A 13,427-nucleotide genomic window follows, 5' to 3' on the forward strand; every position below is an offset into this window, starting at 1 on the left:
GTAATATTAACTTGCAGAGGAGCCAATTGAAGATTGTCTAATGAAGATACCATCCCTGATAAAGTGGGGAAAAAATCCCTAGTTATTATTTTCTTGGTTGTAACAATATAAGGCAATCAGGGTTTTCTGCCCTCCTACAAGTTCAGCCTGAAATGTCTCATGTTATTAGTGACATAAGTCAATATAGTTTCTCTTGCAAAAATGCTTCTGAGAGGTTTTTTTTCCCCCCCTATAGCTCAGAATGCCAGTGATGTCAAACATTAACCCCAGCACTTGGCTCATGTGCACTTGAATTTTTCAAAAACATCTTTACAACTGAAAGAATATTGCCCCCCCCCCAAAAAAAAAAGTACTATGCAGTCAAAATGAACTTCTCTACCATTTTAGATCAAATGTTGGTTCATCTGAAATAAATGCAACTTTCTACAGAAGAAAAGATGATGATCAATTATCATTGACAATTTTATGGATAATTAGGATTTATGAAACAGAGCATGATGATCATTAAAAGCTTCAAGATTGCAAGTGCAGCTGAGAAAACTGGATACAATGTATTTACACAGTGGGTAGGATCAGATTCTAAGATTTAAAAATGGAAAAGGTAATTTGGGAATAATAATTTAAGGGGACAATTTAGTACAAACTTGGCTGGGCTCTACTACCACAGCATATATTTCTAAACAGCAGTTGGCACTTCAGGTGCATATCTAGTAGTATATGCAGCCAATGATTGGTGTGTTCAGTCTACACACACCTGGATGATAGACAAGCACCTTCATGGTACATATGCATCAATCAGTGGCAAGTTTCAAACATAGGGAGCTGACTATAGAACTTCAGCATACTTTGTACAAGCATGACTCTTTTAATGTACATGAACATGTTTCTTTACTCAGATTCAACCAAAGCACAGTGCACTATTAATGGATGAAGAATATCATTAATAAAACCTCAATAAATAAGTTAAGTATCTTTCTTTACAAACTGAGTTCAACAGAGTTTCTAAAGCAGTTAGAAGTCAAAGTAAGGTGGTAAACTCTGGGGTAGTTGACATTACACTACAGCCTTCACATGTCTCAATTCCAATTGTATATCACTTTTACAAAATAATACTTTAAATATAAATAACATGATTTTGGAAGTGTTACAACCAATTCAGATGCATCTATCTCAGGTGAGGTTATTACACTGTGCTGTTCAATTTGTAAAATGGAAGCTTTGGGCCTTTATGGATGTCCCCCTTTCTTTATATTTCTGTTTTTTTTATGGTAGGCAAACAGTTGTGTTGATTTTACTCTTTATTAATAATATCTGGTTTTGTTTTGTTGTGCAGTGCCAAGGCTGATTAGACCAGATCCATACTAATTACTTAGTTATACTTTATCAGAATGTTTAGAGACACTAGAACAAGGATGGGATTTTCTCTCATCTGTATGTACGTAAAAAGACAGCTTATGTTTCTAATGCACATTTTTCACATTAACTGGTTATTAATAAGCGAATACACTGGAAAAAAAAGACAGTGGCTGTGCTGGATAAAGTGGTATTCTAATAACCTTAGTACATACAGATAGGCTTTATTGAATGTTACCCACGTGTCATGAAGATTACAGACTAATTGTACACAACCTCTCATAGCCACGTTAGTCATTAATAGCATGGGTCAAAAAAAATGAACTATCTACCATATTCAAGTCACCTCCATTTCATCCAAAGATATATTTTCTACACTTACTGGACCTTCAGGTAAAATAAGCAAGTCTCTTACTAAAGAACAAATGTCTCAATCTATTTACTTGCTCTGCACTAGGACATTCACTACAAATAAGCAAACTATGAAAATCTATGATCTCTCAAATTCACTAAGAATAACAAGGAGCTAACTACCTGTCTAGGTCCCTGGATGCTTCCACCTACTACAATGAAAATGTATATAGGGATGTCCCTAAGCTGGGTCACAGCTTTTTCTAGAGTATAGGCCAAGAGAAGGCAAATGCGTGTCTCAAGCTCCCAGTTTTTATAGTGAAATATTTACTGAAGTGTCCGTGCACTCACTTCTTCCTACTCTGTGCATTCTATAATTCAATTTCAGAGAAGAATACAGCACTAAACACTTTGCCAGGAAAAGGCTTACCAAGCCTGCATTAACCACAAATTCTCCAAAACTCCAGCAAAACAAAGTGGACTTTATTGCAAGTGTGGGGGATCCCCAAGAAAAACAGCAACGTTTCGGGTTGAAAATTAACCCTTATGCATGAATAAGGGTTAATTGTCAACCCAAAATGTTGCTGTTTTTCTTGGGGATCCCCCACACTTGCAATAAAGTCCACTTTGTTTCGCTGGAGCTTTGGAGTATTTGTGTTCTATAATTAAGGCAGCTGCATAAGACCGCTACCGCCATGGGTCTTTATTTCTCTGTTGGTTGACTTTGATTTCAACCATTTATTGCCACAGGGGAAGGAGAGTCTAACAGATAAGCCAGTAATAATGGAAAGTGGCTGAAGAAGGATTTTACATCATTTACATGACCTTACAAAGTACATTAGCAAACTAATGCTGAAGCAATTGTGGTGTTAAAACATTATCAGAACTGTAGATGGACATAGCTGTTGGTCCTGTAACATCACAATATATACACAACTAGTCTAACTGCACTACATCTGTACAGGGTATATTTTATTGTGACTCAATGTGGTCATCATACATTATTGCCAGCTAATTAAAATATCATGTCAAGCTTCTATTTACCCACTCTCATAAATATGTCAGGAAAACACTTTCAAAGCTATATAAACCTTTAAAATGATATTTGTCACTATATTATACATCTTGAATCAAATTTGTTTCTAAGCCTGAAAAGCTAACTCTTCTCTAAAGCTCAGCATTACTCCGGCTGAAACTACTGAAAGCCGTGTTAATTCCTTGTTCCACTGCAGTCCAAATAGGGTGTGTCCTTGAATTATTCCTGAATTGCATCTAGGTGTTTGGAAAAGGGACAATGCTGAGATTCTGTGTGTAAACCTTTAAGGCACAGATTGTTTTATTTAAAAGTCTGCTTTAAAATGTAGTGGTTTTATGCCCATTTAAAGGGACAGTCTAGGCCAAAATAAACTTTCATGATTCAGATAGAGCATGTAATTTTAAACAATTTTCCAATTTACTTTTATCACCAATTTTGCTTTGTTCTCTTGGTATGCTTAGTTGAAAGCTTAATTTAGGCGGTTCATATGCTAATTTCTTAGACCTTGAAGCCCACCTCTTTCAGATTGCATTTTAACAGTTTTTCACCACTAGAGGGTGTTAGTTCACGTATTTCATATAGATAACACTGTGCTCGTGCATGAGAAGTTATCTGGGAGCAGGCACTGATTGGCTAGACTGCAAGTCTGTCAAAAGAACTGAAAAAAGGGGCAGTTTTGCAAAGGCTTAGATACAAGATAATCACAGAGGTTAAAAGTATATTATTATAACTGTGTTGGTTATGCAAAACTGGGAAATGGGTAATAAAGGGATTATCTATCTTTTAAAACAATAACAATTCTGGTGTAGACTGTCCCTTTAAGCCCAATGTGTAATGGAGGGAGGCTATTCAATTTCTGGTTTGGTGATATTTTTTTTTATCTATAATAGCACCTGTGTGTGTGTGTATATATATATATATATATATGTATATATATATATATATATATATATATATATATATATATATATATATATATATAAATGTGCTATACAAATCTATTTTAGCAGTTACTACATACTGCGTTATAAAAAAAATTAACACAGCCATTTATTCACAGACAGCTGTAAATGGAAATGTGAAAAAGCTAATGTCCTCTATATTGCATCTAAAGCATTGATCACTGCCAAGTCACATTTATTCAACCCTTTCAGTTTGTTTTACCATTAAAGATTACTTCATACAAAAGCTCCAGCCATATCCAACCTTTTCACCTGAGGGCCATATTTCCATATTTTTCTAAGATAATAAGTAAGTAAATGTTTTGTAATCTTGCTAAACAAAAATAAATATATGATGTATTTTATATGTCAACAACCTTCAATGGTTTATTTAGTTACGTTTTGTTTTGCACAAGTGCCAATATCAGCCTGGCTACTTGTGAAGTGATGCGCCTCTGTTTTTGTAAGATCAAGAAACACTTAAAGAACTGCTTCTCTCCATTTATGCCTCTACACCTTGATCAGTATGTTTCTTAGTTAAAACAATATTGTTAGTATAGCAAACATACTAATATCCCTCCCTAGTACATATACACACAGTATTTACTTTAGAGAAGGAAGTGGGGCACCAGATAAAATACATACTTTGGCCCCTGGGTATTAAGTTGGACAAGCTTTTTTATTATTAGTGCACCACGAAGAAGAAACCATTTTACATTTTTGCAAAAATAATTTTAAACAAAGGTGGCTATTAGAATCAATTAAGAGGCAGCGCCATAGCACGGAGGCATGCAGGCCTCCTGCAAGGTTTCTGTTGTTTACACGGTTACCTCCTGTGCTTAAGTGTTGTATTATATTGTTGTAGAAACAGGGGCTATATACACCATCAGCACAGAACTGAGCTTCAGTCATTAGTTTACTAATTACTGGCGCCACACAGCAGCACAACCAAGCTGGCACTCAGAGCCAACAGTTTTCATTACCAAGGAGGCAACTGAAAAATATGTTATGGCTTTGGTACTTATAGAACTAGACTCACACACAATGCTTGAGAGCATGTCTCTTTTGATATTAACATCACAACATCTGCTAATAACCTTATGCCAGTTCTTATCTAGGCTTTAATTCGTAGAACACAATTTAATGAAGCGTGGGAGCTTTTGATGTAAAACCAAAAGGTTAAGTCAGTATCTGTGGCTATGTATAGATACCACCTTTCAAAAACAATGTGGGAAGTGGGAATATATGAGACATTCTCTAAGCCACAGTAACAGATATATCAATTAATATGGCATATATAAGCACAAAGGGCGTAGAGAATATGCTGAAGGAATGGTTACTAGTTTGCTGCAAGGTATGAGATGCAGCACAAGACAGATAGAAAGATAAAACCAAAAATAAATGGTGATCTTCCTCCAATTACCGACATATGGACTAGACATGGTATTGAAATGTAATGAACAGCTAAATAAAAAATAATCAGCCAGCAAACATGATTCAGAGTTTGACATTTTCCTTCTCATTAACGTTTGACCATGATAGCAAGGCATCTTGTGAATATCTTACTGTTCTTTTCCTTTAGGTAAATGTGCCATAAAGGGACAGTCTAGTCAAAACTAAGCTTTCATGATTCAGTTAAGGCATACAATTTTAAACAACTTTCTTATTTACTTTTATCATCAAATTTGCTTTGTTCTCTTCATATTCTTTGTTGAAAGCCAAACCTAGGTAGGTTCATATGCTAATGTCTAAGCCCTTTAAGGCCGCCTCTTATCTCAGTTAATTTTGACAGTTTTTATCAGCTAGACAGCGCTAGTTCATGTGTGCCATATAGATAACATTGTGCTCATTCCGTGGAGTTATCGGAGTCAGCAATGATTGGCTAAAATTCAAAAGACCTGACATAAGGGGGCAGTCTGTAGATGCTTAGATACAAGGTAATCACAGAGGTAAAACGTGTATTAATAGAACAGTTGGTTTTGCAAAACTGGGGAATGGGTAATAAAGGGATTATCTATCTTTTTAAATAATAACAATTCTGGAGTAGACTGTCCCTTTAAGTCTGATCAATATTTTCTGCTGTTTACATAACGCACCAGTGTTAGAACCTCCAACATCTACATCATGGGCAGGCTGGGCTGGGTGCAGTTCCCCTGAGCTTAGTCTGATTTAAAGGGATTGCAACTTGTTACTCGTTTATACAGACAAGCAAATAATAGGCTTTCTGCACCATACGAAATATGGCTAACATTCTGCCTCCTGCCAGTTTATGCTGGGTTAACCTGATGCTGCCTGTTCCTGCTGGTGGGGGCGTATGCATGATGTGCAGATGTGATGTGTGTTCTTCGGAATACTGGCCCCTGCTTACGTTTCCTGTACTGTCTTGTGCTGTTGTACAGTGTCTGTTTGTGTTATTTTTGTCAGTTCCTTTTCATGTGTTGGTGGTTTTAGTTATGCAACTACTCAAAAGTAAAAAATGCAGTTTTTAATAGCCATATTTAATTTTGTGAAATAAGTTAGTTGTGCATAAAAAACTATTACTATTATTGTTTTGACTATATGTAGTTAATAATTAGTGGCTTTGCACTTGCAGGATAATGCCTGGAATGGAGACGAGTGTGTCTGCTGACTAACTATATAGTAACATGGTAGATGAGATTGAGAGAAGACAAAAGCCTACTGAGTTCAACCTTCAAAGTTATTTAAATTTGCAGGATAGTTCAGCCTGCCCATGAAAATTATTATCAAATTTTCTTAATCCCAACACTCAATTTTTGCAGTTAATATACACTTTCCATGTACCTTATAATGCAGCACTAAGATAACCAAGGCTGATTTTCTTGGTAATAATTATATGAACTTTTCAGTAATCAAATTAACAAATGTTATGCTGCTGTTTGCTTTTATTTGTGTCTTTGGGGTTTTAATGACAATTAGATGGCTATACACTTCGATTGCCAACGGTTGTTGCATTTCACAAACTACAACACGAAAGTGATGTCGAAATGCAAAGATGTGATTGGCTTTATATTATGGTATACATAGTGCTAGGGACCTTGCCAGTCATCATGTGCCTTAAATGCAATAATAACAAGGCACAGTTACCTTTATTTCTTACCACTTTTCCTAGTAGAACATTTACATCAAAAGGGTTTTAAGTGAAAATATTTTGGTCTAATTTCACACCTGAGAAAAGGATTCATTTCAACAGTTCTGCACAAATCACTATGATAAAGAAACCACTCTGAAATACCAACTCCCTTACAAAACGATATTCAAGATAGTTTATGTTTAACTGGCCGTAAGAACGTTAGAACGTGCTTATGCTGCTGCATCAGGTCTGTAATGACATCCCAGAGCCAAATAAGAAAGTACAGATTCCAAAAGGGAACATCCCTGATTAAACTCCTCATTTTGTCTTCTGAAAAGTCAGCATAAAAATATCCCTGCAAGGCCACAGAGTCCGTGGATCAGACAGACACACTTTTAGGTTCGGTAGGTTTTGATGACGTCTTTAATGACCCTCCGGCAGATGGGACAGCAAGCATTGACCTGCCTCTTCAGCTTCAACCCACAGTTACTGCACAGGCACATGTGTCCACAAGTATAGATCACTGTCTCAACCTCGTTATCGAAGCAAACCGCACACTCGCCATCTTTACTTCCCTGTGGTTCTGGTGGTGCAAACACTGGAGATACAGGTGGACTCAAAGGAGAACTAGGAGCAGTTACTGCAAAAATGACGGTGAGAATGTTAGAAGGAAAAGGGCTTCTCAAACTATTCACATTATTATCATAATACTGATGTGATAAGCTATAGAGGAGATCCGATAGACCTACTTTTTAACAAAGGATACATAAAGAACAATACTATCATGCATATGAAACAACACTATTTAGGTAGATTAGGAATATATTGATATGAATATTTTACATTAAAGCTGGTACAATTGGTAACTGGTTCAGGGGACAGAAGCTCACAGGCTGAAAAGGACAAATCCCACAACTCTTCTGGTTGACAGTCATATACCCCCACAAACATAAGAACAAAAATCATCATTTTTCAACAGACACGTTTTCTTTTAAGTAAAAAAGATCCATACATTTTACAGTGCCCACTTAACCCCCCCCCCCCCAAAAAAAAAACCCATTCTATTAAGCTGAATAAAATGTATTGCTGCCATTAAACTAGCAATAAAGACTGGTTAATGTATATGCAAATAAAGTTTTAAACTCATATACAATGACAGCACTATTTAATGAAGTCTGTGCTTTGTTAGAAGACCAGCAACCCTGCAATACTGTGTGTTTAACTACTGCACAGGGTTTAAAAAGTAGAAGTACGGCATGTGACCCCCAGAGCACTGCTGGTTTAGAGTGGAAACTAAGATCCAATCAGCAGCTCTAGTAACACAGCTTAGTTGTGGATCAGCATCAGTTTCTGCTCAGAACCATTAGTGCCCTGCAGGTCTCAAGCGGTACTTCTATTGTTTAACCCTTTGCAATAAACGCACAGTAGTGCAGGGTCGCTAGTCTTCAAATTTCATTATCTAATGAATAAGAGCATGTCATTTTATTTTTTACTATTATGGCCCTTTAAATTCTATTTTCATGTTTCACTATCTCCAATCTGCTATGTGCACACAGATGCTGACTTATTTGTATGTATATTCCATACAGCCAGTTAGCTGCTCAGATGGGTAAGGCAGGAAGGCACAGTGTAAATAAATAAAAATAGCATAGTTATATAAATTCTTTTTTTAATCCTATACATTTAAAGAACGTATTCACTACAATGTCCCTAAAAATAGTATATTTATTGTACTTTAACATACCTAGGGAAGACTCTGAGGCCGAAGAGGAGCGGTTCACACTGAAGGCCATATCTGAATCACTGTCGTATGGTGAGCCATTAGGAGAACCAGATGGAGATAGAACATTGGACTGGACTGTACCTGTGAACCAGGGGAAGAGAAGTCATAAGATAAAACGAGTTGTTATGGTTTTAATTTGTATTAATCAAGGAAATACTGTATTCCGTTTGAAATAATTCCTATTTAGTATAATAAAATACCCTATCTTAAAGATCATAAATAATTACTTTAGGTATTAGTGTTATTTTAATAGTTGTTTCAATTCCACATTCTGCTAGTTACATTTTTATATTTTATATATTTACGATGTGTACATTAACTTTTACTGAACATGGTTGATTTTGGCGTGTGGTCGGTTTATCTAAATCTGATCAATTTGAATGTCGAGAATTTATATCTGTACAAGTATTCATAAACTGTAATTATGCAATTACTCGTTATGGTTGGCAATGTTTAAGTACTTTTTAATATTTATTAGATTTGTTAGGTAGTAATTCTGGGACTAGGGGAAATGTGTGTGTATCTCAGATATCAGAAAAACATTTCAAAATATACTATAGAGAGAGAGATTTGTGTTCATGGTACCATTATGTACCATCCTAGAACTAACATTATATGAGTTAAAGGAACATGAAACCCAAATGTTTTATTTTGTGATTTAGAAAGAGCATGCAATTTTAAACAACTTTTTAATTTACTTATATTATCTAATTTGCTTCAGTCTCTTGATATACTTTGCTGAAAAGCATATCTAGATAGGCTCAGTAGCTGCTGATTGGTTGCTGCACATAGATGCCTTGTGTGATTGGCTCACCTATGTGCATTGCAATTACTTCAACAAAGGATATCTAAAGAATAAAGCAAATTAGATAATAGAAGTAAATTGGAATGGTGTTTAAAATTGTATTCTCTACTTGAATCATGAAAACTAAATTTGGGGTTTAGTGTCCCTTTAAGATATACATGTCCAAACAAAGGACATAGAACAACTCTGGGGTCTTGGGAAATAAACTTTGTATCATCACATTCATCATAGCTGAGAGGGTAAATACATAGACACAAAAAGCTGGCTTTGGTTTGTTTTTTGCTTTTACAGATTGATGCAAAAAAAGGAATTAAAAATGTTTCAGTGTGTTTGTCCTTCATAATTCAGTAGCTATTTATTCAACCTTAATCACAAATGAAGATCACATTCATAGCAAAAGCCTAGAGCTAAATTTCACATTTTTTTTATCTCAATTTACTTAAACACAAAATACACATACTGATTGGATAAGAGTCAATATATACACTGATAACATTTGTGGCTGCCTCAATTAATGCTTCATTGTAGTCTGTCTTCCTGCTCTGTACCAGTGATTACTGCATACTGGTTCCAGGCCTAAAGCTGAATAACCAGGGTCAGACCCCAGGACTCTGCTTACAGTGAATGTGACCAATGAGATGATTATTCATCATTTATTTCACCCAGTTGTTTATGGCAAGTGAATAACAAACTATAAAACTCAACTGAGAGTCGCTTTTGAGAGAAAACCACAATAAATGATTATTATTATTCATAATTTGGATCATTGATCTAGGTTCACAACTAACAAAGATAGATAGGGTACAGCACTAGACCAATCCCACTATGCTTAACTATGGTAATTGTCTCCTCCCTAGACAATTAAAAAAGTATAAATCAGTAAAGCAATAGGTATAGATGGCGCTAGAAAGCAGTAGGATTTATAGATATGTGTTATCACTTTGTGTTGAATAGATCGATGTCACCTTATATAAAATAGATAAATGAACCAATACTAGTATAAAATGAAATAGCAATTTTAATCAATATAAAACTCAATCAGAGTATAACTAAAAACCCATCAATGGTTAAGATCCAAAATTCAGATAAAAGATAAAAAATCTCATAAACAGCTAGAACATATATGTGTTATTACCAGATAGACATTCACACTGCTCATTCAACAATACAATCTCTCAGACTCTTAATGCACATAACAGACTATATAAATGCCAATATCACAAGTGTCCAGCTGATACTTTCTCTTATGGGGATCCCCAACTTAGATTCTTATAGATTCGGAAGTCAATATGGGCTAAATTGTCTGCAGTTCTCCAACACAAGTTACTAGTATGTGTGCCCCCGGATGTCAGCGTCCTCGCTATACCTTCAGTAGCTCCTTTTCAATATGGCTACAGATCAAAGTGGTTTATCTCATCCCTTACTTTATTAGTGTCGGGTTGGGTGAGGAGGCCGACAAGTAGACACTTAGAGGAGGTAAGAGAGCCTCACAGCTCCATTCAGTATCATTGACTGTTCCAATCACTAATACAGCGGTAAGGGAATGAGATAAACCACTTTTATCTGTAGCCATATTGAAAAGGAGCTACTGAAGGTATAGCGAGGACGCTGACATCCATGGGCACACATACTAGTAACTTGTGTTGGAGAACTGCAGACAATTTAGCCCATATTGACTTCTGAATCTATAAGAATCTAAGTTGGGGATCCCCATAAGAGAAAGTATCAGCTGGACACTTGTGATATTGGCATTTATATAGTCTGTTATGTGCATTAAGAGTCTGAGAGATTGTATTGTTGAATGAGCAGTGTGAATGTTTATCTGGTAATAACACATATATGTTCTAGCTGTTTATGAGATTTTTTATCTTTTATCTGAATTTTGGATTTTAACCATTGATGGGTTTTTAGTTATACTCTGAGTTTTATATTGATTAAAAATGCTATTTCATTTTATACTAGTATTGGTTCATTTATCTATTTTATATAAGGTGACATCGATCTATTCAACACAAAGTGATACCACATATCTATAAATCCTACTGATTTTTATCGCCATCTATACCTATTGCTTTATAGGTTCACAACTAATACATACGATTTTAAAGACAGATAACAGTATTGTATTCTTGTATTTTTCTACTAAGAATATTTATAAAGCCACCACATAAAATAAGTGCACAGTATGACTTTTTAAAATATATATAATAAATGTTTTTCTTACCCATAATCTTTAACTGGTTGACAATCCCATGAATAATGAAAAACACCCATAGCGGCTGTGATATGTCCACAAACATTAGCATTCCACGACTGTTCCCATTAATACCATGATGAACCTCACCGCTGGGTAAAAATGAAAAGCTGTGGATATCTCCATTGCTTATTGTAAACAACCCTTGGTGAACCACCCAGTACTCCTTCCGGTCCAAAAGGTAATCAGGGTTGGATGGGAGGTCACAGGTCCGTAACATACTTGGATCACAAGATGTGATACCAAAAGAGAGGGAACCATAATATGGCAGTGGCAGTTGTCCAGTCTCTACAAAGAGAGTCTCACCAATGTGCACTGACCTGTCAGTAAAGACTATCGTCCGTTTGCTCTCTTGCCAGTTGGTGTACGCTACTGTTCGGTCAGGAGACAGAGTGATGTCTGCACCCCGAGTGTGGTGAAAATGAAGTTCCATGTCTAGTAAAGTGGGTATGGCTGGTGTTCGTTGCCTCCTATTTGTACAGCAAGGTATAGAGTGATTATCTGTCTGAGACGGCCCACGGTTTAAGTTCAGATTAGCAATTTTGGCCACCACTTGGTTATGCTCCAGTTCATTGTTGTTGAAGTTGGCAGAATCATGGCTTGTTTGGGGTAAAAACGTGCTCAGCCGAGGACTGCTAAGGCGGCCTGAAGGCATGGTCTCTGCAAACATGCTATCTGTAAGAAATAGAATGACAAAGCACATATGATATTACAAAATTGTTGACAGAAATATTAATATAATATTGATATATAAAATGTATATAAAGTATTTAGCCCTACAAACGACCAATTTTGTTATAATAAATGGAAAAAAAATCTAATGCAGACAGAAATAAAAATGATTTCCAGCAAAACCGTGAGGACCTAGTTATATGTGGGCTAATAATTATGAGGCAATGAAGAAATCCTTGGACTTCTAATAGACAATTAATCATATGGTAAATCAAGAACAGAAGGATACTGCACTACAAATATCACTGGATTGAAATGAACTTAGTGTCACTGTATCACGCCAACTTCTCTGAATGGAAAACAATATTCCATCCACAATGGTGTTATAAATGAAAAGAAGTCAAAAGCACGGCAGCTGCTTTACCTCAGCCATGGGGGTTATGAAACCTTCCTTGGGGCCTAATGCTAGGCAACATTTTTTTAACAAACAGTAAGTGTGCAAGCACGCATCATTTAGATTTCAATTCCATATAACTTTAAAACCGATATTTGCAATTTGTTAAAATGAGGGGCCACAGTCACACACATCTTTTTCTAAATTAATCAAAATATCTACTTCAATATAAAAAGTTTTACAACAAAGTAAGAGTCAAAGACATACATAAAAATGATCCATTAACATAATCATAGGAACTAAATACAAAAGGGGTAAGTCACTTGAAGAAAAGGCTGTTGTCACCTGTGTGTGTTGGAAATGGGGAGAGCTAGACAAGTTATGGTTATATGGTAATATCCAGTTCATCAGCCAGCAAGTGTGGCACTGCTTCTAAAAGGCAGTTTGTAAGGTACATGGTGCCTTTGTGAAGAAGATATGGGTGGCGAACATTTTAACAAAACAAAACTATAATGCAATATAAAAAAGGTGGACTTATCTGGGGGTTTTTAAATAAATATAAAGCACATATGCATATTCTGTAAAGCACTTTGATCCTGATTATCTAAAGGTCTCTGGGCTTGTGAGACTCTTTAGGAATACTAGAGGAATTCTCTAAAGGCATTTTGTTTACCTTGAGGACAGTGTATCCCACAAAGGGGACGTTCCATGCATACATTACAGTAGAGCTTACAAAAAAAAATGTAA

At 35.8% G+C, this 13,427-nt stretch overlaps 1 protein-coding gene across 2 annotated transcripts in view; it reads right to left on the reverse strand.

The window, feature by feature from the left end:
• Positions 1–4,341: 4,341 nt before the first annotated feature.
• The window catches only part of NEURL1B (neuralized E3 ubiquitin protein ligase 1B), a 100,928-nt gene continuing 91,842 nt past the window's right edge, over positions 4,342–13,427 (reverse strand). For both annotated transcript variants that reach the window (XM_053717129.1, XM_053717130.1), the window contains exons 3-5: positions 11,585–12,289; positions 8,517–8,636; positions 4,342–7,412 (exon numbers count right to left, since the gene is read on the reverse strand). In XM_053717129.1, coding sequence (XP_053573104.1) covers positions 7,168–7,412; positions 8,517–8,636; positions 11,585–12,289 — 1,070 coding nt within the window. In that variant the 3' untranslated portion in view covers positions 4,342–7,167. The remainder of the gene's footprint in view (positions 7,413–8,516; positions 8,637–11,584; positions 12,290–13,427) is intronic.

The sequence above is a fragment of the Bombina bombina genome, chromosome 6 (genome assembly GCF_027579735.1).
Source record: "Bombina bombina isolate aBomBom1 chromosome 6, aBomBom1.pri, whole genome shotgun sequence".
NCBI classification, from domain to species: Eukaryota; Metazoa; Chordata; class Amphibia; order Anura; family Bombinatoridae; genus Bombina; species Bombina bombina.